A 25087-nucleotide genomic window follows, 5' to 3' on the forward strand; every position below is an offset into this window, starting at 1 on the left:
CCAACATCGAACCTAATCTAAATCCAAAAAACTCTGTGAGAAGGCTTAGATTTACCTTCGTGTTCCGACGCATCGAATCGCCTTTCGTCGAGAGCTCTCTTTTTTTTTTGCTGCATCTTCCGTTGAAAATGATTTTTTTTTCCAATACCAAACGCAAAAGCCGACCAAACGAATCAAAACATGCCACGTCGCTAAGGATCAACTCCGCTAAATCCTTATTTACGGATTGATCCTTAAGTTATTTAGCCTAAATAATATTATTCTAATCTAATTTCCCTAGGTTAGCACGCTAAGGACTCGCGTGGTGCTACCGTAGCGGTTGCCCTAAGGCATTAAGAAGTGCAGCCTACGTCAACCTATAAAAGTATTTATAGTATATAGATGGAACCTACTTTATAAGTATTATTATCAATTGGGGCTTCTGGGCCTGCTTTCTGTTCCATTCCTTTTTATCCGTCCCATTACAAAAAGGGTCTAAATCCTAAATTAGCTATACTTCTAGCGGGGAAATGATTTATTTGGAAAAGGAATATGTTTTTACATACACAAACTAAAAGCTGTATTGATCTATCCACAAACTTAACAAACCTAACCACAACTAACTAAGTGTTAATACCCCAAAAAACTAATTAACTCATGTTAGTTTTATTGGAACTCGTTTTTGACAAAGTGGTGCATACCATTTTTCCGACCGGTTTTTCGACGGAGACGTCTGTCGGAATAACCGGAACTTGGCACGATGTAATCGTCACCGTGAGCACTATGAGATAGTGTATTTGTTGGTCAAAATAAGAGTTGTTTCGAATAAGAAATGGAGATGTAAAGTGAGTGTTTTACAAAGCTTGTAAAATTTTCAATTTGGCTAAATATGAAATTAGCAAATGTCTCACTTTATATATTTGGGGCACTACAAGAAAACTAGTATATAGCCACGGCCCAACCACAAACATTTTCTGGCGACAAAAATATAGCCACAAACTATCCACAAAATAGCTACAACGCAAATTTGTGGCTATTATGTAGTTTTTTGTGGCCATTTAGCTACAAAATATTATTTGTGGCTGTCCGAAGACACAAAACCACAATTAGCTACAATATAAATTGTGGAATTAAATAACCACAAAATTCCACAATATAATTTGTAGCCAATATAGCCACAACAGTGTCCGTAGCTATCCAGAGCAATAATATTTAAAAATATTAAAAGTAATTACAAACTTAGTTGTGGTTATTTGTGGTCATTTAAAATACGTGGCTGCGGAAAACATTTGTGGCTATCCGTGGCAAATAGTGTAACATGTAAATGCACTTATCACTCCTAAAAAAATTATAATATATATGTAATACCAATTTTTTATAATATTTACAGTGTTCTTTGGAATGTTAAAATCATTTTTTCAGATATAGTAATATAATCAAATCAAGTTCCATAATATCGAGACACTATATATGCATTATGTACTACTATGCTATTTAGTTACATTAACTATTTCAGATTGTGGTTTGTTATATTATATATTCATTATGCTATTTAGTTTTAGACAAACTGGTATCAATTTTTTAGGCTATAGACGGATCAAATTTTAAATTCACCTACTTTAGATTGGAACTTAAAAAGAAAACAAAAGACATGAAAAACAATTTATGTATTGCCAACATTATAACTATCCCCTAGACTATATTTGCGAAATGATTTTGCCACATGTCATTTCTACAATCAATTTCACAAAACAAATATGACATGGCTACTGAAATTGATGACATGTCTTATAGCTTAATATGACATAGACAATTACATTTAATGTTAATTTATATTTTTGGTAATTTTTTAAAATATGGTAATAACTCATATATTACATTTAATGTCAATTTATATTTTTGGAAGTTTTTTTAGAATATAGGAATAACTCATAAATCATCATTAAAATAAATATATTCAAATATGGCATTATAAATTTCGAAATATAATTTAATTATATACTTTTAAATTATACAATTTTATTACTAAAAGTTTCAAAAATGTATACAGTTTTTTTAGAAATTTAAAAAAATTTAATCGTAAAATCGTTATTTTCTTATATATCTACAACTTTTATAAATATTTTTTAATTTTAATTTTTTGGTAATTATGTAACTTTTACAAATTTATTTAATATATTTAATCAAAATAAATAGATAGAAAAATCTATCTAAGATTATAATTTCAAATATATACATGCATATTCTTAAATATAATTTTTATGTTTAATTAAATCAAATTTATATTAAAATGTTGATACAAAAAAGAAAATTTAAAATATTAATAAAATTTTATTTTAAAATATAATTTATATTTATCTGTTAAAAAATATTTTAAATTTTTTTACCGCACATGGTGCAGGAAGGACACCTAGTTGTAGTAGATGTTCTTAGTACAAAAAAATAGAAGTTCAAAGAATAACTTTATGCCAAAATGTATAGGTTCAACATTATAACCGTGCAAACGACATCAAATATATTTGGAGGCAGAAAAATTAAGGGAAAATTGCCAAAACGGAACAAAAAAAACAACATAATTGTCCATATGGTATAAAACAATATTTTTCCATTTATTCTCCTTTTTATCCTTTTTATTTCTGAAATTTAATAAAATAAATAGTTTTATGAATCTAAAAAATATTAAAAATATAAACAATTAATAAAACACCTATATACACAAACACATATTTTTTTGGTTAAAAAAATTGATAAATAAAATTTTAAAATTATGTTCCACTAAAAGTAGAATTCGTCTTCTACGGAAAATGGGTTAGTAGAAAACGAATTCCAGAATAAACAAGTCTATCTACTTTTTTTAGAAGAAACAATCTAAAAATGATTAATATTCTAAATATATGGAGAATGGAGAATGCGAATTCTACTAATTGTAAAGATCACTACTTTTCTTTTGAATGCAGTTTCTACTTTTATGAAGTATTCTAAAATTCCGGGTATACGAAATCTAAACTTAACACGAACGTCTACAAAAAGTAGAAATTGTATTCAGAATTTTTGCCATGGTTCTACACAGTGTATAATGTGCCTTCTACGGATAAAAAACCATTTTTCCGAAAATTAAAGAAGTTTCAGTTAAGAAAATATTCTAAAAATATTCTAATTTCCTAAAACGTGTCCTGATTGATTTTCTTTGTCAAGCTATAAAAAAAACGATTTTGGCTTTTCTTCTTCATCAATCTATGATTTCTCCATAGTTTGTCTTGTGATTTTCAAAAACTCTTGTTCAATGATGCATATCTATACAATATGTGGTGTTTGAGAACTTAGTGTAAGCACATAATGAATTTTTTTGCTGATGATAAATGGGGTAGGCTACTGTTATTAGAATCAAGTTCTACCTTAGAGGATTTTAAAAGAATAGTTTTGGAGGATTTTAGAAACCAAATGCAATTATGTTACGGGATATTTTTGATCTGTGTCGTGTGTTCTTTTTTTTAAATTGTTTTTACATTCTTTTCCTTTCTAAAACATTATGGGATTACCTTTTTTTTTTATCTTTTTCTATTAAACTTTTTAAAAATGGTTTTGATTTATGTTTAATTTGATTAAGGAAATGTTAGTTTTAGGATTATGAAAAATATTATACTATAGGGACAATTTAGTGATGGTTTTATACAATAGAAACAACTATGTTGTTTTTTTTGTTCCGTTTTGGTAATTTTCTCAAAAATTAATGCTTCAACACAACACTACAAAGATAAATCTATTATTTTTCAACTAATGTTCCTAAGTTATACTTGAAACATGGTTTTAAAAAGTTTGATTAAATGTTTCATAGTAGGTTATTATTACACAAAACAATAAATGAAAAATCAAAACTAAATCCAAACACTATATTTATAAATTATTAAATATGAAATTTAAATTCCAAACCCTATATCTAAACTCTAAACCCTACCCGAACCCCAAATCTTAAAACTAAATCCAAACATTATATTTGAAACCCTAAACTCTAAACATAATCTCTATATTCCAAATCATAAAATTTAACAATCATATATACTCAGCTTAAATTCATAAATCTAAACTCCAAATCCAACCCTATTCCCAAACCCCAAATCTTACAACTCAGGCCAAACTTAATCTAAACCTCAAATACCAAGGTATTGCTTCTTCCTTTACATTGCTAGATAACATTATACGCTACGATTGATATCTAATACCACAATAGCTACGACAGGATCAAACATTTTCATAATATCATTTTTAAAATATAATCTCAAATTTAAATTATAAACCTCAAACACTAAATTTTAAATCTACACCCTAAATCTAATACCCTAAACCCCAAACTTAAACCTTCCATGTAATATATTCAAACTTATAATATAAATCTTAAACTTAAACTCAAATTAAATCATTTAAAAATCTAATCTCAAATTTAAAATCTAAACCTCAAACACTAAATCTAAATCTATACTCTAAATCTAATACTCTAAACCCCAAACATAAATCCAACATACAAAGTCACTAATCTAATCTGATATTTTTAACATTAATTCTTAAATTTAAAAGATCCTAATCTTATACCATCCATTACTTATAAAAGTTTTTTTTAAAATTTTAAATATGAACTTTTTATTTTATATATCTAAACTCTAAACCTTACATACATATACCCCAAACATCAATAACAAATTTTAAATTTAATATTCAAATCTAAAATTAAAATTTTAAATTGTGAAATCTAATTCTTTGAATTTTGTCTTAAAATATTTTTGTACATTAAAATTTACCACTAATATTTTGTGTATTGAAACAAAAATAGAATAAGAAATAGTTACAAAAATATGATTGGTCAAAATAAAATGACTAATAATGTACAAGGACTAGGATTGCACTATATTTTAATCACAACTGTTGATTAAACTACATCAAATGGACAAAAATGCATTGAAACTTTTAGTTATCTCCGTGCTTGTTTCTTATTGGTCAATTCCCCCAAGACAAGGATCACTTTTTCCCTGACTCCTCTCACGACATCTCATCTGGTCTCTCTCTCTCTTATCTCACGTTTTCTTTCTAACTTATCTCTCAGATTACAGATTTCACATTTTTTTTCTTTCAGAGATTATCAAGATCTCTTTATTTCCAGCAGATCTAATCTTGATTATTGTGGTTCTCTTAGTCAGAAGAGATGGAAAGCTCTAGCCTCGCCGCTGCCGAGCTCTAGCCCCGCCGCTGTTGAGCTCTAGCCCTGCCGTCTCCATATCCTCTCTGTCTCCGTCAATATCCACACCACCACACTACTACGGTTCGACCTATCTCTCTCTCTTTGTCTCTCTCTATCAGTATGAATCTGATTTTGTTTGTTTTGTTTGTAGGGTCGATTCACGCATGAGAGGCTGGAGAAGAAGATGGTACATCCGATTGTATCTATGTATCTCAGTCTCTCTATTCTGAATCTGATTTTGTGTTGTTTTTTTTTTTGTAATAAATGCAGAAGAAGCTTGAAGGTGGAGGAGGAGGCATAGAAGGCGTTCGTGAGCAGCGGAGGCGTTTTGTGAGCAAAGGTGGTGGTAAGTTCAGTGTTTCAGTTATTTGTTTGTTGTTTGAGTTATTTTTTAAGTTCTGTCTTTGAGTTATTAGTTCAGACAGGAACTAAAGGATAAATGTGATTTGTTGATTTGATTACGTCTGTTAAAAACGATTGTTTGGTTTTTTTTTAGGTGTTTGAGTGTTTGATTTATTTGATAAGTTTTGTGCTTGAGTTATGAGTTCAGACAGTAATCTTGTACTAGGTCTAAGTATAAGGGCTATTGTAATGCTTTGAGTTTACATTGGTCTTTGCCTCATCTAACAAAACGTTTTGGTGTTTTTTTCATAGGTTTGGGATAGACGACTGCATCCGGAAAGATGTTTTGCTGATGAAGATAAATGGAGTGGATCCTGTTACCTTTGAACCTATTCAGCCTGAGAGTGATGCCTCTGTTCCAACTCCCCAATCAAGCCAAGAACTTGATCAAAATTCTCCCGTACACTAACTCCTCCATCTGATCTTGGTGTCTTTTGTGTTTATACTAAGTTAAACTCTAACATCATTAGATGTCTTTTGTAAAAACACCACTAGATGTCTTTTGTAACTATTGAAGAACATCATTAGATGTCTTTTGTAAAAAACTTATAATTTTAATGGTATTTGAATGTTTAAATTAATTATTATGCTTTTAATGTCATAATTTTGTTTAATGATTTAAATTAGAATCCACATTATTAATAAAATACAGTTTAAAGATAAACTAAAATAAATAATAAAGCCACAGAAAAGCACATAAATTTGTGGCAATTTGTAAATTAAAACCACAAATTTCGACTTAATAAGCTGTTGATATTTGTAGAAAAAGCCAAGATTTTGAAGTGCCACGAGTTGTGGCTAGCTAATAAAACCACAAAATTATTGTGACTATTTGTGTTTCATATCCACAATTAGTTTTGTAGCTATTTGTAGAAAATTTTCTACAGTTTAGAATGTGACTTTTTGTAGCTACAATTGCGACGAACCCAAGTTAGCGATATTTGTAGCTATCGGCCACAAAAATCGTTTGTGGCTAAGTCGTAGAAGTACAGCAACAAATAGCAACGTTCATCCGATTGCCACAAGCTCATAGTGAACGAAATATTTTTGTGGCGATTTGTGGCTAAGCATTAAATTGTCACGAAAATTAGTCGATAGCCACAACATTTTCCGTGGCTAAAACCAGAATTTCTTGTAGTGGGGTTAAATTAAAATTTGTTAGTTGGACATTTTGTCTAATAACTTATTTTATGATTATCTTATATTTATTTAAATATAAAAGATTTAAACTCATTAAAAAGATTATTGTTGTTTAACCTAGTCAAACTTACAATATCTTTTTCTTGAATGCACGTTATCAAAATAGTTACAAAGAATCAATTTCTCTTTGTGACATTTGACGTGATTCAATGCTCCATTTATGGCTTACGTTGGACCTGTTTTGTTGATTACATAAGGGAGCTTAAGTCATTCTTTGCAGAGACATTCATACGAGCAAATATAGCAAATACATTTCTCCCACTTGAATATTTGATTCTTTATTTTCTGTGTGTCTCATTCTTTTTACACGCAGAAAAATAATACAATCCTCCATATTTCTTTTATATTTCTCTTTGATTTTCCTGAGAGTATACACAAAACTAGTTTCGTCAGGTTTCTGATAGAGTGACGCAGATCAGAAGATTTTTGCAGTTGTATCCTGGGACTCGTTACGTTATCGAACCGTCGCACTACGGGACATATTTTGAGTTAAGGAAAGAGATAATATCTCGACTCTACAGTTGTATCATCATTTTCTTAATCTTTGGTATAATCTTATCAATTTTATTCTTTTACAATATTCAATTCTCCGTAGTTTATATAATACGGTCCAATCAAGTTTATACAAGAAAACCAAAAATCACGAGTGTCGCGCATGAAGATCGAGGATGTCTAAGATTGAAGTTTTCTAATTTATCAGGTTTTAATCTGTGGCGCATCTCGGCCACTCTTTTAGTATTAGATCATTTGGAGTAAAACTTACTAAATCAGGTTTGTTATGTAGTCGATGGTTTGGCAAAAAGTTTCAATGACCAAGTAGCAACTAGCTTCTTCTTTTTATTGTGTTTTTAGGGCATTATTAGTGGTAAGTTTCTTTACAATAGTTTCTAAAGATAAGTATATTATTATTTGCTGATAAAATAATTATGTAATTAAAATTTAATGAACAAAATTATGTGGTGTTGCCACCTGTAAAGTAGTCCCTCAAAATATAAGAAAAAGTTCATTCCGAGAAATACGTTTCTTTTGTTTTTTATTTTCTCCTTCTTATTTATCTCTTACTGTTTCTTTTTAATTAATAAATATAGTTAGAAAGTAGTCTTTTAGAACACCGCTTAGGCCACTATTATCGGGGGTTATTAGTGGGTTTTTATTACGTGGGCCCCACAAAACCCAGAAGAAACTTTCACATAAGCTATGAATTAAGAACCGATTTTGGAGTGTTTCTTGCACTGTTCGCGGGCCCCACTGACACGTGGCGGCCCGCGATTGGTTCGCTTTTTAAGTTTCACTTCGAAAACTCTAAATTTGAAGTTTCATCTTTTTATTTACATCTTGGTCCTTATAATTAATTATACTTCACATTTATGATTCTTAAGTATTTTCTCATTCATAGTTTTAATCTTTAAAACTTCTCTATATTTTAAATATTTCAAATTTATTTTATAAATTAAAATTTTACACATAAAAGTTTTTTAAAAAATCAAAATAAGATTTATAATGTTTTAAAAGTAGAATTAGACAACAAGAATATTACAAAAGAAACTCAATAATATTTTTTAAGAAGATATATACATGAAGACATAATTATTACACAAATTTAAATATTACAACAACACTAATAGTCTAGTAAATTTTCTCTGGAACTTCTAAAATATTGTCCAAACAAATTCTATATAACCGAAAATGGAGCATTAATAAAATAATTTTATATAATGTGTGGCATTTTTCTTGTAGTTTAATATTTAATTATTATTTCTATTTATAATTTTATATATTAGTGTAAGATTTTATTAATTAATATTACTATAATATTTTTATATATGTGCTAGTTATCTACAAATTTTTTATGGATTTATATTAATTATGAAAAATATAAAGAGCATAGTGTAAATTACAAATAATTTTGAAGTTAAATTTAAAGTTTTCTTTTTGGAGAAGAACACTTTAAAATTTCAAATATAGAATTTACAAAACTCAATAATAGAAAGTCTTTTTGTAGATGCTCTAAAGAGGAACACGACACACTAAATGTCATTCTGAATTATACTAGAGATATATGATTTTACTCTAGATACTTTTCTCTTTCATTTTTTTCCAGTTACTCTCATCTCAGCGAACAAATTCACCAATCAATTGAAAGAATTTTAATTATTTTTATTCTTTTACTCTTATTACTGTTTATTTTATTGTATTTTTTTCTTCATCTAGATTTGTAAAAAGAAATTAGTTGTGTGAGGTTAACTTTTTATTTGTTTTTAATATAAATGTTGCTCTGCAATATTTTCATTTAATTACTCTATTTTATTTATGCTTATTTACTCTGGTTTTTATCGGTCATACCCTAAATGTAACTTTCAGTTATACCAGAGTTATATAATTTTATTTTAGATATTTTTCTTTTTCATTTTTTGACCTTTTTCATTTTTCTCTTATTTTCACTTTTTCATTCTTCTCTCCTTTTTTCCTTTTTTTTTTGAACACAATTACACAACTCTCTTTTTTTTCCTATACTAGGTGCATAGTCTCCGCGCAAGCGCGGGGTCGGCTACATTATAGGTGTATTATATAGTTTTGTTTACGGGATTTTATTATTTTTTTGTCTATAATGTGATTGATGGGACTTTGGATATTACATAGATTGATGAGTTTGATATAAGAATGAACGACGAAGTCATATGTTGATATTTTTATATCTTATATGTTCAAAGTTGAGGGTGATGGAACTTGTTAGTGTTTACTTAGGTAGTTGTTTGTATATAAATCAAATAGTGCATGGAAAAAGATAATAAATTTGGATTTAAAATGTTAGGGTTTCAAAATAACTGGGTTTTGAATCTGTGGTTTAGTCTAATACTGAAAAAACTGTTAGGACTTCAACTCCTTTTTTTTTCTATGTCGGGAATGTGGGCACTAATTTCCCGATTCATGTAGGTAAAATTGTTTCTTAGTTTGTGAGATTGAAAAGCGTAGATTGTTTTTAAGCATGATTGATGAGATGTTTACTTGCATCAGCTTCATCTGCCGTGGGTGTTGAGTTTCGTCGGCGCCAGATGTTAGACATGCAAGAGAGAAGATCTGAATATGTTAATTTCGTGTTTTGTTTTTTCTTCTCTCGTGTTTTGTGGGTTCCACTCTTTGCTCAGACTGTACAAAAGATGAAGTCTGGCTAGGCCGTCTCACTTCTCTGAAGTATTCCCTTGATTAACCTCCCACCAACATCTATCTTCTGATTCTGTCTTGGAGTCGAGGAGGTTCCAGAAAAATTAGTTTCCATCTGCTGTTCCGCTTGGAATGGAGAGTTCTGAAATGCCGCATAAAAAACATATTGGCAAATAACTAATGATTGTCAACAACTATCACTATACTAAATAGAAAATAAATCAAGGTTTTTTGTTCTGCACAAACTAAAATCTTACAACAGGGTTATCACGGTCTTTTTTCAGGAGCAAGATATTTTTCTTCCCATAAACGATAGTCAATGCAATTCTTGGGAGATAGCTATCCATGACAGAGGCTAAAGTTGCGTAGATGAAAAAATAGATCAGAAACACAGTAGATTTTTTCAGATAAGGAAAATATGGGATAAGTTGTTTACTAATTACCAGTTTCAATTGTTGGTATGTCATTCCACTTGAATTTGCCTGATTGTAATCTTGCTTGGAGCTGCCAAATATGCTATGTTTACCAATTTCTAGGTTTGTGTTCGCAATCACTTGGAGCACCTAGCAACCTCAAAACGATCGACTTTCACAATGGAATCTGCTTTCAAAGATGGCATGTAATGATTAGCACGTCCAACGGGAGTAAACCCATTAATCACGGAATCTGCAAATAGTATTATCCAACAAAGAATCAGGAAATAAATTAAAACAATTATGTTAAATAAGTGTGATAGATCGAAGATTAACTTACCTTTTCATCGAGGAAAAGAACCGTGATTCCCACAAACTCCATGTCTTTCTTGAAGTTCAGGGAATCTCAGAAGCGGAGGAAGCCAGAGGCTATGCTCTGACTACTAAGACTAAGATGGAGAGACTCGAAGGTTTAGTGACGGACGCCGGGACGCCGGTTTGACGAACTGGGGAGGCAGAGAGAAACATTTTCTAGAAGATGGTTAAAGCTAAGAGGAATCAATGAGTTTTGTGGAGATGCAGATTGGGTTCATCAAAGATGAGAATCATATATATATGGTTTATAGAGGGGCTACAAATCAGGAACATTTATGATCAAGCGATTTAAGATGGGGACATGAAGAGTTCACCGGTGAAAAAATAGATTACGAACATACACACGGCGCAACTCTGTAACTCAGACTTGTTTGAGACAATGATGAAAAGAACCCATATTAAACTACAACAGTTTACAATATAGGAAAATCATAATTGTTGCAAACTTAAGCTTTTTTCATATAACGTGATGAATCCCATTTAAAAATGAAACCCATAACACACTTGTAGGTCCGACACTCAGAGGAGGCTGAAGAAGCAAGGGCTTCCGACCTTCATAAATATATATTAGGTTCGGCCATCAATGTACAAAGGTATCAGTTAGCTTAGTGGTATAAATGTTGGTGTTTATATCTCAATAACCCGGGTTCGAGCCATGGGCTTGACACTTTTTTACACTTTTTAAAAGTGAGACCCACAAAACGATAACGTGGCGCGCTGAGGAGTGAGCAAAAACTGATCTATTATAATCACTAGGGGTGTAGTCTCCGCGCAAGCGCGGAGCCGGATCTATTCTAGGGTCTCATGACCATGTCCAGCCTGAAACTTTTGATAGTTTTCTTTAGGTTTGATTTATTTTGAGCACTTCATACCTTCTTTTTAGTCTTACTATCTTCTTCATCATCGTCACCGTTCACTACGATAGTTATGAGATAAACGTACACAAATTGAAAGAAAAGAGGAAGCTAACTAATATTCACTTAGGCATATGATTCAAATATAATACATTTGAGACCTAAAATTATCAATCAGTAGAAATGGCAAATACAATAATCACAATGAGTATGCTGAGTTGTTATATAAGAACATGGAGATATTTGCTCATGACTGCATTTTAAATAAATATTTGTCATTTTGAGTGTATGACAGGAAGTTTTACAGATAATTAAAAAAAAAAAAAAGATATGAATCTCGTCACTATGCTGTTTAAATATTAAAACCCCGCAGCTCCTTAATAAAAATGCAGGTAAGGACGAACCTGTGGCTCTGTTTCGTTAAATATATGGTATATTTTTCTTATAGTAACATCTCTGTTTGTGTAATTGAGCAAAACCATATGATTAGTGAAAAAAATATTAGTTTATATTATAACTGGCAGTTACTTTTTAGGAATTGTTTTCTATTGTATTTTATGCGTTGTGACAATGTTATAGTGATAGTGGATATTAAGACCCATGAAGACTAACATTTTAAAGAAATTCATGAATATACTGGGTGATGAAACGAAATTGTACTTCTCTGCGGACGAACCTGTGTCTATTTGGCTATATATAAAAAAAAAAAGTTATCTATGTATTGTGTCCAAACCTTTTCATGGCAGTCGCTGACATAGCTTTTTTGTCTGTTTTTTTCTTTTCTTTTTTAAAAAAATCTGGATACTATTTCTGACTAATGCAATTAAAAATACATTGTTTTATCAGAAGGTGTGAAACGTAGGTCCTGGACTGAGAAGAAGTTGGTGTTGTATGATGATGTGAAGAATGTGGGAATGTGTGATCGTCCTCTCTATCCAAAGCAAACAGCTTTGATCTGAGTTGGAGCTGTACCTCCTTGACAGTGGAATCCAATGCTCTTATAATCCAATTGAGTAACCTGGAGTTACGCTCCTTCCATACAGAATAAACGGCAGCCTGAAACATGAGTGTTAAAATTGTTTTTGTTTTCCCTTCCACCTGATGTGTGATCCAAGCAGTGATCTCTGCTAGAGGTGTAAGAAAGTTAAGTCTACTTCTTTCTAATAATCTACTCATACTGCATAAGAAACTGACAATCAAAGAATATATGGCTTGCTGGATCAATTTCAATTCCACAAAGTAAGAACATCGGTGAAATATCAAAACCCCACGATATCATTCCATCTCGAGTCAGCATTCGATCTTTCATTACCAGCCATACAATGAAAGCGTGCATTTGGTATTCGCTTCTTAAGCCATACAACTGAAGACCATGTTAAACTCATGTCCTTCCACAGCCTCACCAGTAAACCATGAACGGCATGCAGGATAATCTTGTCTCGAATAGTAAATCTGCAGGAAGAAATAAGGATAATCAAAAGTTAGAACCTCATTAAGTAGATTCAAAAGTAAATTCATAACACAACAGAAACCAAGTATTTTCAGAAGAGGACGTACCCAATCTCATAATCTTGCTCCATCAGATTCTGAAGTTCCTCAGCATGCATCAAAGAACATGAGGCATTACTAAATACGTTAACTAAAAAGTTTGACAAGCTTTTACAACAATCACTATCTTACTCTGTCCTCGTCGATATCTTCATAAAGAAGCTGAAGAAGCTTTCACAGTCTTCCACTTTAGTGAATGGTGCAGGGTTCGTTGAACCTTTCTTAGGCTTCTTCTTAAGAATCTTCTGAGTTACGCACTTTGCAGGATACCAATCAATTTCAGTCCTGAAGTAAAGGAAATAATATAAGCAATATATCTACAGCTCATCAGTGCAATCATTGGAGAGCATAAGCAATTACCCAATAGCCTTCTCAAGTAGTGGCTCGTCCTCATCAATCACATGATAAGACTTTGTCAAGACTGTTTTTTAAAAAGGGATTTGGGTCAAAGAGAAACTCAAGTTTGAATCCTTTAGGCTCTTCAGTCTTGCACCACTTAATATCTTTAAGATACCTGAGAGCCTCTTCATCATGCATTGTGACCTAACACGAAAGAGATTGCTATGATTGAATTGTACATATACATAATTAAATACCAAAACTATATGTGCGATATCACCTCGTGGGAAGTAACATCATTATTTTGCAAAGCAGTCAGCCAGAAACTTAGAACTCCTCTCTCTGAGATGGAACACATAAAACAATGTTGTATTTTGTTTATCTTCCCAAGACAAAAAGAGGAAGGCACTGTGTTTCTGAAGTAACCTTGAGCAGTTTTGTCCTCCCCTTCGTCCATCTTCGTATCCTCTTGAGTCAGCTCGATTTCAGTAGTTCATTCACAATATTATAACGCTGTACATTACAAGATACCAAGTAGAATTCATGAGAAACTTTTTAGATATATATGACTTACACTACTGCAGAAAATAAGAGATAAGCAAACAAAGGCTGACATTTTCTCAGGTAACAATTACCTTTGCATAAATAGGCTGATACAACTTCTCATACTTGGCTTCAAGAACAGCTCTCTCCTCACGGAACTTAGCCTCAAGTTCATCGTGTTGGCTCTGCGTTGAAAGAAGTCACTGGTTAATCAACCTTAATATGAAACTTGACATTCGAATACACTCATATAGAAGAAAAAAAGGTGGTTGCACATACATAACCAAGATCAGATTGAGTTAATAATAGTATATCACAAACCTGTATATTCTTCAAGGCATCAAACACGAGCTCTCACTATAGGGGACAGATTCTCAAGTACATCAGAAAGCTGCCCAGCCAGATTCTGCAGGTTGTTCTGTGGATTACACATAACAAAAAAAACATATAAACACCATAATTCTACTAAAAACGAAACAACCAAGAAAGTGTCTACACTATCAGGACGCACAACGATAGTACAACAGTCAGGAGCAACCATGCCAAAATAGGGTTTAAGAATCAGTTAAGAAGAAAAGTATACTGCTCAGAAAGAGTGTGTAATCGGAGAGGAGGTTTTACCAGCATTAAGATCGGCGAGGTGTTACTCATTTTCTGAGGATTTGGAGACGAAAGGTTTAAAAGTAAGGGTGAAGAGAGGAGGCGTGACCCCCTCCTATATAGGAGGATGGACGGAGAAGGCGTTACGGGAGGACTCGAATCGTCAGCAGTTAACGACACTTGAGTCGAATGTGGAAGCTTCTTGGGTATACGAAGACCTGGAAGAGATGAGGAAACCCTAATGCTTCACGGGATCAATCTGTAGAAGCCCAAAAACAATTAAAAATAGATCCGAAAACAAACAGCCCAAAAAAACAAAAACAAAAAGTGGGACCCAGGCTGCTGTCTGACGTGTTGGCTCAGGGGGAGAGAAACTCTCCTATTATATAATAGATTGGAGACGAAAGTTTTAAAAGTAAGGGTGAAGAGAGGAGGCGTGACCCCCTCCTATATAGGAGGATGGACGGAGAAGGCGTTACGGGAGGACTCGAATCGTCAGCAGTTAACGACACTTGAGTCGAATGTGGAAGCTTCTTGGGTATACGAAGACCTTGAAGAGATGAGGAAACCCTAATGCTTCACGGGATCAATCTGTAGAAGCCCAAAAACAATTAAAAATAGATCCGAAAACAAACAGCCCAAAAAAACAAAAACAAAAAGTGGGACCCACGCTGCTGTCTGACGTGTCGGCTCAGGGGGAGAGAAACTCTCCTATTATATAATAGATTTACCAATCACACACTACAAATTTGTTAACTCATTCAAGTAAGTTTTAAAGCATAATAATAGCCAATCATGCTTACCGTTTTGCCGATACATACTATTGCATCAATGCAACAACACCAAGACTAAAATCACGGACCGTAGATATAACTCACTCTTTTTTTTTGCCTTTTTGATATGCAAAAACAATTGGTATAAGAAAATGTAAATCGAAGTGCATTTTCAAAAGTGCATTGTTTCGATTGCTACTAAGATCCCCTTTTTTTTTTTGGATCAAATGCTACTAAGATCCTAATATCCTAATTTATGTAAAGAAAACGATAAACTGATAGTGGAACGCCAATACGTGTGCAATGAGAGGACGAATAATATAATATTATATAATTCTATAATATGCTGTTTTGTGTTGGATGAATAAACAAAATGGTTGCTGAGGTGCGTTCTCTCTCTCTTATCTCCTCAAAATCTTTTAGAGAGAGAGAACGACTTCAGTCGCTCGATCGCTTTGTTCGAGCTTCTTCTCCGGCATCGGTGCATCCGACCAGCTTTTTGTTCTGACGACCCACTTGTCCTTCGGTGGTCTGTCGGTTTTGACTCCGGCGTCCTTACCTTTCCTTTTGTTGATGGACGGTTGGCTACTGTCTCCCTGTCACACCTTTCTTGGTGTTGACGGCGGTTCTTCACCGGGATCTTCCCGGTTAGTTCGATCTGCGGTTCTCGCTGCTCCTCCGCTCTATTGACTCTCCTTCCTAAACCTCGGTTGTTCTTTCCTTTCCTCGGGTGAGGCTTATTCATCTTCGGGTTCTCCTATATCTTTAAAGATGACTGGAGTTTATTGGAAAGTTGATGGTGTATGGATCGATTGAAGTCGATTGTTATCTCCTCTGAATCGTGGATCTGGTGGGCGATTTGACTCTGTGAAAACTGATCGGTTGATCGGGTTTTTCATCAATTTGCATCCACTGACGGCGGATCTCCGTCGCGCCGCTTCTCTTTGCCGGAGGGTGTGTCGGTCGAGTTTTGACGCGTGTCCATTGACTGCAGGGCAGTCGAACACGTGGTGGACTTACTCGACAACTTTCCCTACGGGTTTCTCCTATGGGCCTTCGGTCTATAATTGCAATGTAAAACTGGGCCTTCTGTTTGGCCCTTATGTTTGTACCGTGTAGGACTTTTGCCCATTTGGGCTCTAACCCATAAATAAAATCAACGGATGTCAAAAAGAAAAAAGGTTGCTGAGGTTAGGAAATTAAAGTAAACTAAAATGATTTATCAATACTCAATATCAAACAAGTCAACGGAGTGAGAGTTCCTCATTTTTTAAAAATAAAAAAAATTAGAATTTGTTATAAAAAGAACTTGTATTTTATTGTATCGCATGAATTTAAATAAAGGCGAAATTTTATACCCGTAGAAATTTTTAACACTGATATATAGAGAGAGAATTCCTTATTATAGAGAGAGAAGAGATTGAGGTGTGCATTACAATGAACGAAAACGTTCGTATATATAGAAAGAAATTTACTGTGCAAATAGTGCAGCGGACCCTACATCTTTTTATATTTTCAAACATTACGGCTGGCTGTCTTTCATAACACTCCCCATTGGGGACCGGTGTCACTATCCACTCTCGCTTAACGTCTTTGTTGCCTCGTTAAAAACCTTTCCAGGAAAACCCAATGGGAAAAACCATTGTAAGGTAAAAAGAGTACAACTACGTAAGCTCCCCCTCGAATGAACAGTCATAGATCCTTCTGATGGCGCATCCCAATGTTATGGATGTGTTTTCTGAATACCGAGGTAGGGAGTGATTTTGTGAAGAGGTCGGCTGCATTGTCGCATGATCGAACATATCTTACTTCAATCTCTTTATTCTTCTCGAGCTCTTGAGTGTATGAGAAGAACTTCGGAGGTATATGTTTGGTTCTATCGCTTTTGATATTTCCTTCCTTCGTTTGAGCAACACATGCCGCGTTATCTTCATATAGAATAGTTGGCTCTGTATTTTCGTCAATCTCACTGCTTGAACAGATGTGTCGGCTTATTGATCTTAGCCATACACATTCTCTACTTGCTTCATGGAGTGCAATGATCTCAGCGTGATTTGAAGAAGTAGCAACAAGTGTCTGCTTCTGAGAACACCAAGATATGGCGGTGCCTCCAATTGTAAAAACATATCCTGTCTGGGATCGAGCTTTGTGTGGATCTGACAAATAACCTGCATCTGCAAAACCAATCATTTGACATTTTGAACTTTTAGGATAAAACAAGCCTAAATCAGTTGTTCCTTGAAGGTAACGAAAGACATGTTTAATTCCATTCCAATGTCTTCGTGTAGGAGACGAACTGAATCTCGCTAAAAGATTAATGGCAAAAAATATGTCAGGTCGAGTACAATTTGCAAGATACATAAGAGCTCCAATTGCACTTAAATATGGAGTTTCAGGACCAAGTATTTCTTCATTTTCCTCAGATGGTCGAAACGGATCATTTTCAACATTAAGTGATCTAACGACCATCGGGGTGCTAAGAGGAGTTGCTTTATCCATGTTAAAGCGTTTCAATACTCGTTTGGTATATGTAGACTGGTGTACAAATATACCCTTTTGAGAATGCTCAATTTGTAATCCTAGACAATATTTTGTCTGCCCGAGATCTTTCATCTCAAATTCTCCTTTCAGATAGTTTGATGCCTTTTGGATTTCGTTTTGAGTTCCAATAATATTAAGATCATCAACGTACACCGCGATTATCACAAATCCGGATGTTGTTTTCTTTATGAAAACACAAGGGCATATAGGATCATTCGTGTATCCTTCTTTTGTTAAGTGTTCGCTGAGACGATTATACCACATTCGTCCAGATTGTTTTAACCCATATAATGATCTTTGCAATTTTATTGCACATAACTCTTTAGGTTTGGAACTTAACGTTTCTGGCATTTTAAATCCATCTAGGATTCTCATATAGATATCAGTATCTAATGATCCATATAAATATGTTGTAACGACATCCATGAGACGCATTTCTAAATTTTCATTGGCCGCTAGGCTCATCAGAAATCTAAATGTGATTGCGTTCATGACAGGAGAATAAGTTTCCTCATAATCAATTCCTGGCCTTTGAGAAAAACCTTGGGCTACGAGACGAGCTTTGTATCTTGTAATCTCGTTTTTCTCATTTCTTTTTCGGACAAACACCCATTTGTACCCAACAGGTTTTATATCTTTGGGTGTGAGCACAATAGGTCCGAATACGTTTCGTTTGTTAAGCGAATCTAGTTCGACTTGAATTGCATCTTTCCATTTTATCCAGTCATGTCTCTTTTGACATTCATATACAGACTTTGGTTCTGGATCTTCGTTTTCTTCATTTATTTCCTTTGCTAAAAGGTATGAGAAAACGTCATCAATATCATCCATCTCATTTCGTTTCCATATCTTTCCATTATGGATGTAATTGATAGAAATCTCATGATTTCCTTCAGATTCAAGATGCTTTATATTGTCGTTAGATTCACAATTTTCTTCGTCCAAAATATTTTCTGTTATTTTGGGAGTATCATGCTTTTCACATTCCTTACGTTTTCTAGGAAGTTTATCCTTTGAACCAATAGGTCTACCGCGCTTTAAACGTGTTCCTGATTCACGTGTATCAACTGCCGTTCCACCATTTTGTGGTATTTTAATACGAGCATGAGTATTTGCAGCGGGTATATGTGATTTAGTTACCATTTTGGTATCAGTAAATGCATCAGGTAGCTGATTTGCTATATTTTGTAAATGCATGATACGTCGAACTTCTAGTTCTGACTGTTTCGTAGGAGGATCAAGGTGTAATAACGATGGTACACTCCATTTGATCTCTTTTCCTACTTGTTTGTTGTTTCCCCCTAGAGTTGGGAATTTTTTTCTCATTGAAATGACAATCGGCAAATCGTGCCGTAAACACATCACCAGTTTGTGGTTCTAGGTATCTTATTATTGATGGAGAATCATAGCCAATATATATTCCCAACCGTCTTTGCGGTCCCATCTTTGTACGTTGCGGTGGTGCTATTGGAATATAAACCGCACAACCAAAGATTTTTAGATGAGAGATATTTGGTTCGTTTCCAAATGCTAACTGTAATGGGAAATATCTATGGTATGCACTTGGTCTTATCCGAATTAGTGCTTCTGCATGCAAAATAGCATGTCCCCATACAGATGTTGGGAGTTTTGATCTCATGATCAATGGCCTTGCAATTAGTTGCAGCCGTTTAATTAATGATTCTGCCAAACCATTTTGTGTGTGAACATGAGCAACATAATGCTCTACTTCAATCTCTGATACCATACAATAATCATTAAAAGCTTGGGATGTGAATTCACCAGCGTTATCTAATCTAACTCTTTTAATTGGATAATCTGAGAACTGTGCTCTTAATTTGATTATCTGAGTTAGAAATCTCGCAAATGCCATATTTCGAGATGATAACAAACAAACATGTGACCATCTACTCGATGCATCGATTAATACCATAAAGTAGTAGAATGGTCCACACGGTGGATGTATTGGTCCACAAATATCACCTTGGATTCTTTCCAAAAACTTTGGTGATTCTTTGTCAATTTTGGTTGGTGATGGTCTTATGATTAATTTTCCAAGAGCACACGCATCACATGTCATTTTATTACTTTGGTATATATCTTGGGTTTTTATTGAAGGACCATGTGAGCTTTCAATGATTTTTCGCATCATTGTAGTGCATGGATGACCAAGACGATCATGCCATAATGTAACATCTTTTGGATTTCTTTTGATCACAAGATGTGATTCTATAGCATCAATATAAGTGTGATGCAATCTAGAAGGAAGTTCTGGAAATTTTTCCAGTACAAGGCCTCTGCCTGATTTTTCAGAAGTTATATATAAATACTTCTTTCCATTCTCAGTTGCAGACTGAGTGTTATACCCTTGACGGTATATATCTTTGAAACTCAACAAATTTCTTTTAGAATTTGGAGAATATAAGGCATTATCTATGGAAAACTTTGTTCCATTAGCATAAAGTTTGCCTTGCCAATTCCTTCGATCAGGTCTGTAGGACCTGATATTGTGTTTACAGTCATTTTTACTGACTTTAAAGTAGAGAAATATCTCTTATCCTTCAGTATAGTGTGCGTTGTGCCACTATCTGGTATGCAAACTTCTCTACCAATTTGTTTAGTTGTTGTTCCATTTGCTTTCTTATCCATTTCAGTAACACACAGTTAATATTAATAAAGAAAATAAATTTTCATAAGTAAACATATTATGCATCAATAACAAGTACACAATAATTATACATTAGATATTTTGAAATACAACATTATTTTGAAAGTGAAATACATAATATTTTATGGCATCACTAGGCATTATTAAGCTTGATCAGTACAAGCACTTCAACTATTTTGATGAGTGGCCTCGTCGAAATCTCCCATAAAGTCAGAGGATTCGAGGTATGTCGATGTTGTACCCACAAGGTGTTCATTGAGATTTACTTCCTTTGCCTTGCCTTTAATAGATTCTTGGTACAATTGGCATAGATGCCGAGGAGTTCGACATACTTGAGACCAGTGTCCCTTCGATCCACATCTGTAACAGACGTTCTCATTTTTATGAGTAGGGTTTTCTTGGGTTTCTTTCCCTTTTACCCGATCAGATCGATTCCATGTGTTGGATCCCCTTCCTCTTGGGTTGTTACTCCTTTCATGGTTGCGGTTAAATCGATAACCACGACCACGACCAAAACCACGATTGTGACCACGGCCACGACCACGCCCACGATAGGAATAATTTCCTTTTTCCGGATTTTTTATATCCGTTGCATTTACCTCAGGAAATGCTTTGGTTCCCGTGGGTCGGGCATTGTGGTTTTTAATGAGGAGTTCATTATTTCTCTCCGCTATCATAAGCGCCACAACGAGTTCAGAGAACCTCGTATACCCACAATTTCTATATTGTTCTTGTAGAACATAATGATTTTTGTGGAACGTTTGGTAAGTTTTCTCGAGCATTTCTGCTTCCGAGACAGGCTTACCGCAATAATCTAATTGCGCCGCTATTCTCAATATAGCGGAATTGTACGTTTCCACTTTTTCAAAATCTTGAAATCGTAGATTTTTCCACTCATCAAGTGCATGGGGGAGAGTAATTTTTCTTTGGTTATCAAACCTCTCCTTCAGAGCTTTCCAAAGATCTAAGGGATCTTTGGTTCTCGCATAATCATGCGTAAGATTTTCATCCAGATGCCTTCTCAGAAATATCACGGCCTTAGCCTTTTCATGAGAGGTTGATATATTGCCATCTTTTATTGTTCCGAGTATTTCCTCGGAATCTAGATGAAGCTCCATGTTTGTAACCCATGCCGTGTAGTTTGTCCCAGTTACTTCCAATGCCGGAAACTGAAGTTTCTCGATTTTTGCCATTTGTATTTCTAAAGCACATAAATAAAAATTATTAGAATATTATTCATATTAAAAGGAACCGTTTACATTAATCATGCAAGCAATTACAAGGAGAAGCGATGTAAAGAAAATTAAACCGATATTCATCTTAAATTCACTTGGAGTAAATTCTCCAACGAATAAACCATAAATAGAAACACAAATAAAAATGGCACATAAAAACAAAAGTGCGCGAATCATCTTTCTTGAAATGAAATATCGGAGGAGAGCGATTTGAAATTTTTGAGAGAAGATGAAATGTTTTGGATGATGAAATGGAGTGAAAATGAGTTGTATTTATAGATGAAAATTACTGTTCATGACCGTTGGAGAAAGGGGAAATTTTTGAAAAATTTTCTTTGTGACCGTTGGGGTTAAATCGAGTGCACCAAAAATTAGTCTGAAAATATCGTATTAAACGGTCAACCAAATCTATAAAATTTCATAAAAGTAAAAAAAATTATAACAATGAAATATTTATGTTATGACAACAAATCATGCGACGGCTCAGCCGATCAATGCAGAGTAATAAATAAATTATACGGCGACTCGGCCGACCAATTAATAATAAACAGGATATAAGGCGGCTCGGCCGACCAATAAATAATAAACAGAATATAAGGCGGCTCGACCGACCAATAAATAAATTAAATTATTAGTAAATAATATAGGCGGTATTCCGGCCATTATAACATGATATAAATAATAGTAGATGCGATATACCGACCATTATAACAGGGTATAAATGATACAAATAAATTTTACCGAATCGCAGAGTGATCGTGCTGATAACGTGTTATTAAAAGAACTTGTATTTTATTGTATCGTAGGAATTTAAATAAGGGCGAAATTTTATACCCGTAGAAATTTTTAACACCGATATAGAGAGAGAATTTGAGAGAGAAGAGACTGGAATGTGCATTACAATGAACGAAAACATTCATATATATATAAAGAAATTTACTGTGCAAATAGTGCAACGGATCCCACTTCTTTTTATATTTTCAAATATTACTGCTGGCAGTATTTCATAACAGAATTGATATTTTCTCTAATTATTAAACGTTCGGGCTCATCACCAAATTCTCATAGGAGTCAACGGCGCTTGACGGAACGGCGACCATTACTTTAACGGCATCATTCTGTTCAGGAACTGGAAGTAACAAACAGTAACGGTCACAGCAAACCGATCCCACATGAACCGGTTTACCAAAACCAAAATCAAGCCGTTCTAAACCGAGACGTGACCACTGCGACAGTATCAAGACTCCGACAGAGTCAGGACAAGCTTTCGCCTTGCTTACAGCTTCCACCACCGATCTGACGTAATCATCGCCGACTCGCTCCTTCGCTTGTTTCACGAGCATCGTCGCGTGGCTTAACCCTTTCTCCGTCAGATCTTTCACGGTGGTTTGCGCGCATCCGACGACGAAGGCGTTCCCGTAGAACCCAAGGGGTAGACTCGGTTTGACTCGGTCTCGAATGTTGATGCTGAACAAAAGCTTGAGGCTTTGGTTTGATGGCAAGTTCAGTGATCTCGCCCAGCTCCGCCATACATGTGCAGAGAGCACCTCGAACGATGTGGACTCACCGAGTCGACTCGAGAGTTTCTTCAGCTGGGTAAGTCTATGTTTTTCAAACACGACTGATGTCGGAACGAGTCGCTCGGCGTTGAACCGGTTAACGAACCCGCAGAGGTCAGGAACTCGGTTGAACTCAAGGTGGTTTAACGAGTCACGAACCGGAGACGGGTTAAGCAAGTGGCGATCCCACAAGTGTTTACGTTTTGAGTCACTCTGACTCAGCGAGTCTCTAGATAACTCGGCGAACAAGGTGAGAAACTCTGCGCTTCCGATACCATCGGAGACGCAGTGGTTAACGCCGACGGCTAAAGCGGCGCCACCGTCTCTAAGCCAAGTGAGCTGGACGACGAGCGGTGGAGCACCAGCGAGGACATCGATGACGTTTAGGGAGAGAAGCTTTCTCCAGCTACTCACGTGCCGGGGAGGTTTCTGAAAGTCAAGGCACGTGAGGTGGTTGGATACAGCTTCGAGAAAGAGAGCACCTTGGCCACGGCAGTTAACCTCGAGACCTCCGCCGCCGCCGCCGTCGGGCCTCTCACGTACGCGGCCAGAGAAAGGGAAGTAAGGAACTAGAGCGCGAGAGAGTGCTGACTTGAGACGATCCGAGAGAGAAACCGGGTCGGAAACGGGTGAGTAAACGAGGAGGTACTCGATGGTGAAACGAAGGAAAAGTTGAGAATCTAAGGCGGAGAGAGACAGAACAGTAGAAGGTGTTTGGTCGGAAGGAGTAATAACTGTGGCTTCTTTCACATTAACCAAGGATCCCATGGTACTTTTTCTACGATGCTCTGTTCTTTTTCCCTCTGAAATAAAGAAGGTGGGTCTCTGCGATATGTATTATATATATCTCTCTGCTATGTACATTCACGTGGAGAGAAGTATGGAGACAAAGGGTAATTTTGTAAATTGTGTCTTCTTTTTAGACATGGTATGTCTTGTGTGTTGTGTTCATGCATATGTACTCTTCTGTGTACGTGTTCCCTTGATTGTTCTCATTGATTTTCAAATCTACAAACCTTGTTTTTGATCCGTTGGTGGGATGTTTTACAAGTTTTTTTTTTTTTTTTTTAAAGGGCTTTGTTTTACAAGTTACTGTTAGACATGTTGATTTTTCAATTTAGAGCAGTGGATAATAATCCTCCATATGTTTATATACCTTCTATTTAATATTCGATAAAAAGGATAACAACCTACTTTTATGGATATTGAAAAGATTTTGACGAATATTTGGTTAATTTGGGATATTTGGTGGTATTAAAATTGATGGTTACTACTGTTCGGTGGGTGCTCACGCATATCTATACAGCCTATACAAATACGTTCATCGACCATTGGGATAAGATCATTCACACAACAATCCATTCGTTGGGATAAGATCATTCACACGACTATCCATTTTCTTTATCATGGATTGACAAGGTTTGATCCGTAACGAATTTTACAATTTAGGAAAACACGATTTAGTGAAATCAAACTCTAACAAAAAAGTCGTAAAAGTAAACATTTAAACAATTGACTAAAAAACACTTTCTTTGCTAGACAGCCCATTTAGGAGTAACATTTGCATACACTTAACTTATCACGTACAAGAACATATGTTTCATTTGTATATGACTATATGTAAATGTGTACAGTTTACATGGCTTCCTGTCATGGCGTATAATTT

General features: G+C 34.6%; 1 protein-coding gene, 1 long non-coding RNA gene and 1 pseudogene across 2 annotated transcripts; 1 reads left to right on the top strand and 2 right to left on the bottom strand.

Annotated features, from left to right (window-relative positions):
• Nucleotides 1-4989: 4989 nt before the first annotated feature.
• On the top strand, nt 4990-6192 carry LOC106356692. Its single transcript, XR_001272136.3, has 4 exons — nt 4990-5290; nt 5361-5396; nt 5480-5555; nt 5864-6192. It is a non-coding gene; the product is annotated as an uncharacterized LOC106356692 (long non-coding RNA).
• Nucleotides 6193-12805: 6613 nt separating this feature from the next.
• Nucleotides 12806-15293, bottom strand: LOC106407741 (annotated as a pseudogene).
• Nucleotides 15294-22759: 7466 nt separating this feature from the next.
• Nucleotides 22760-24327, bottom strand: LOC106356693 (alcohol acyltransferase 9-like). The gene has a single exon (XM_013796429.3). The coding sequence runs from the start codon at nt 24187-24189 to the stop codon at nt 22897-22899; it is 1293 nt and encodes a 430-aa protein (XP_013651883.2). The 5' UTR covers nt 24190-24327; the 3' UTR covers nt 22760-22896.
• Between the last annotated feature and the right edge of the window lie 760 nt (nt 24328-25087).

Source organism: Brassica napus, chromosome C3, assembly GCF_020379485.1.
Source record: "Brassica napus cultivar Da-Ae chromosome C3, Da-Ae, whole genome shotgun sequence".
Classification (NCBI taxonomy): Eukaryota; Viridiplantae; Streptophyta; class Magnoliopsida; order Brassicales; family Brassicaceae; genus Brassica; species Brassica napus.

Coding starts and splice junctions, on each gene's coding strand:
- LOC106356693 (XM_013796429.3), bottom strand. CDS start 24,189: ATGGGATCCTTGGTTAATGTGAAAGAAGCCACAGTTATTACTCCTTCC.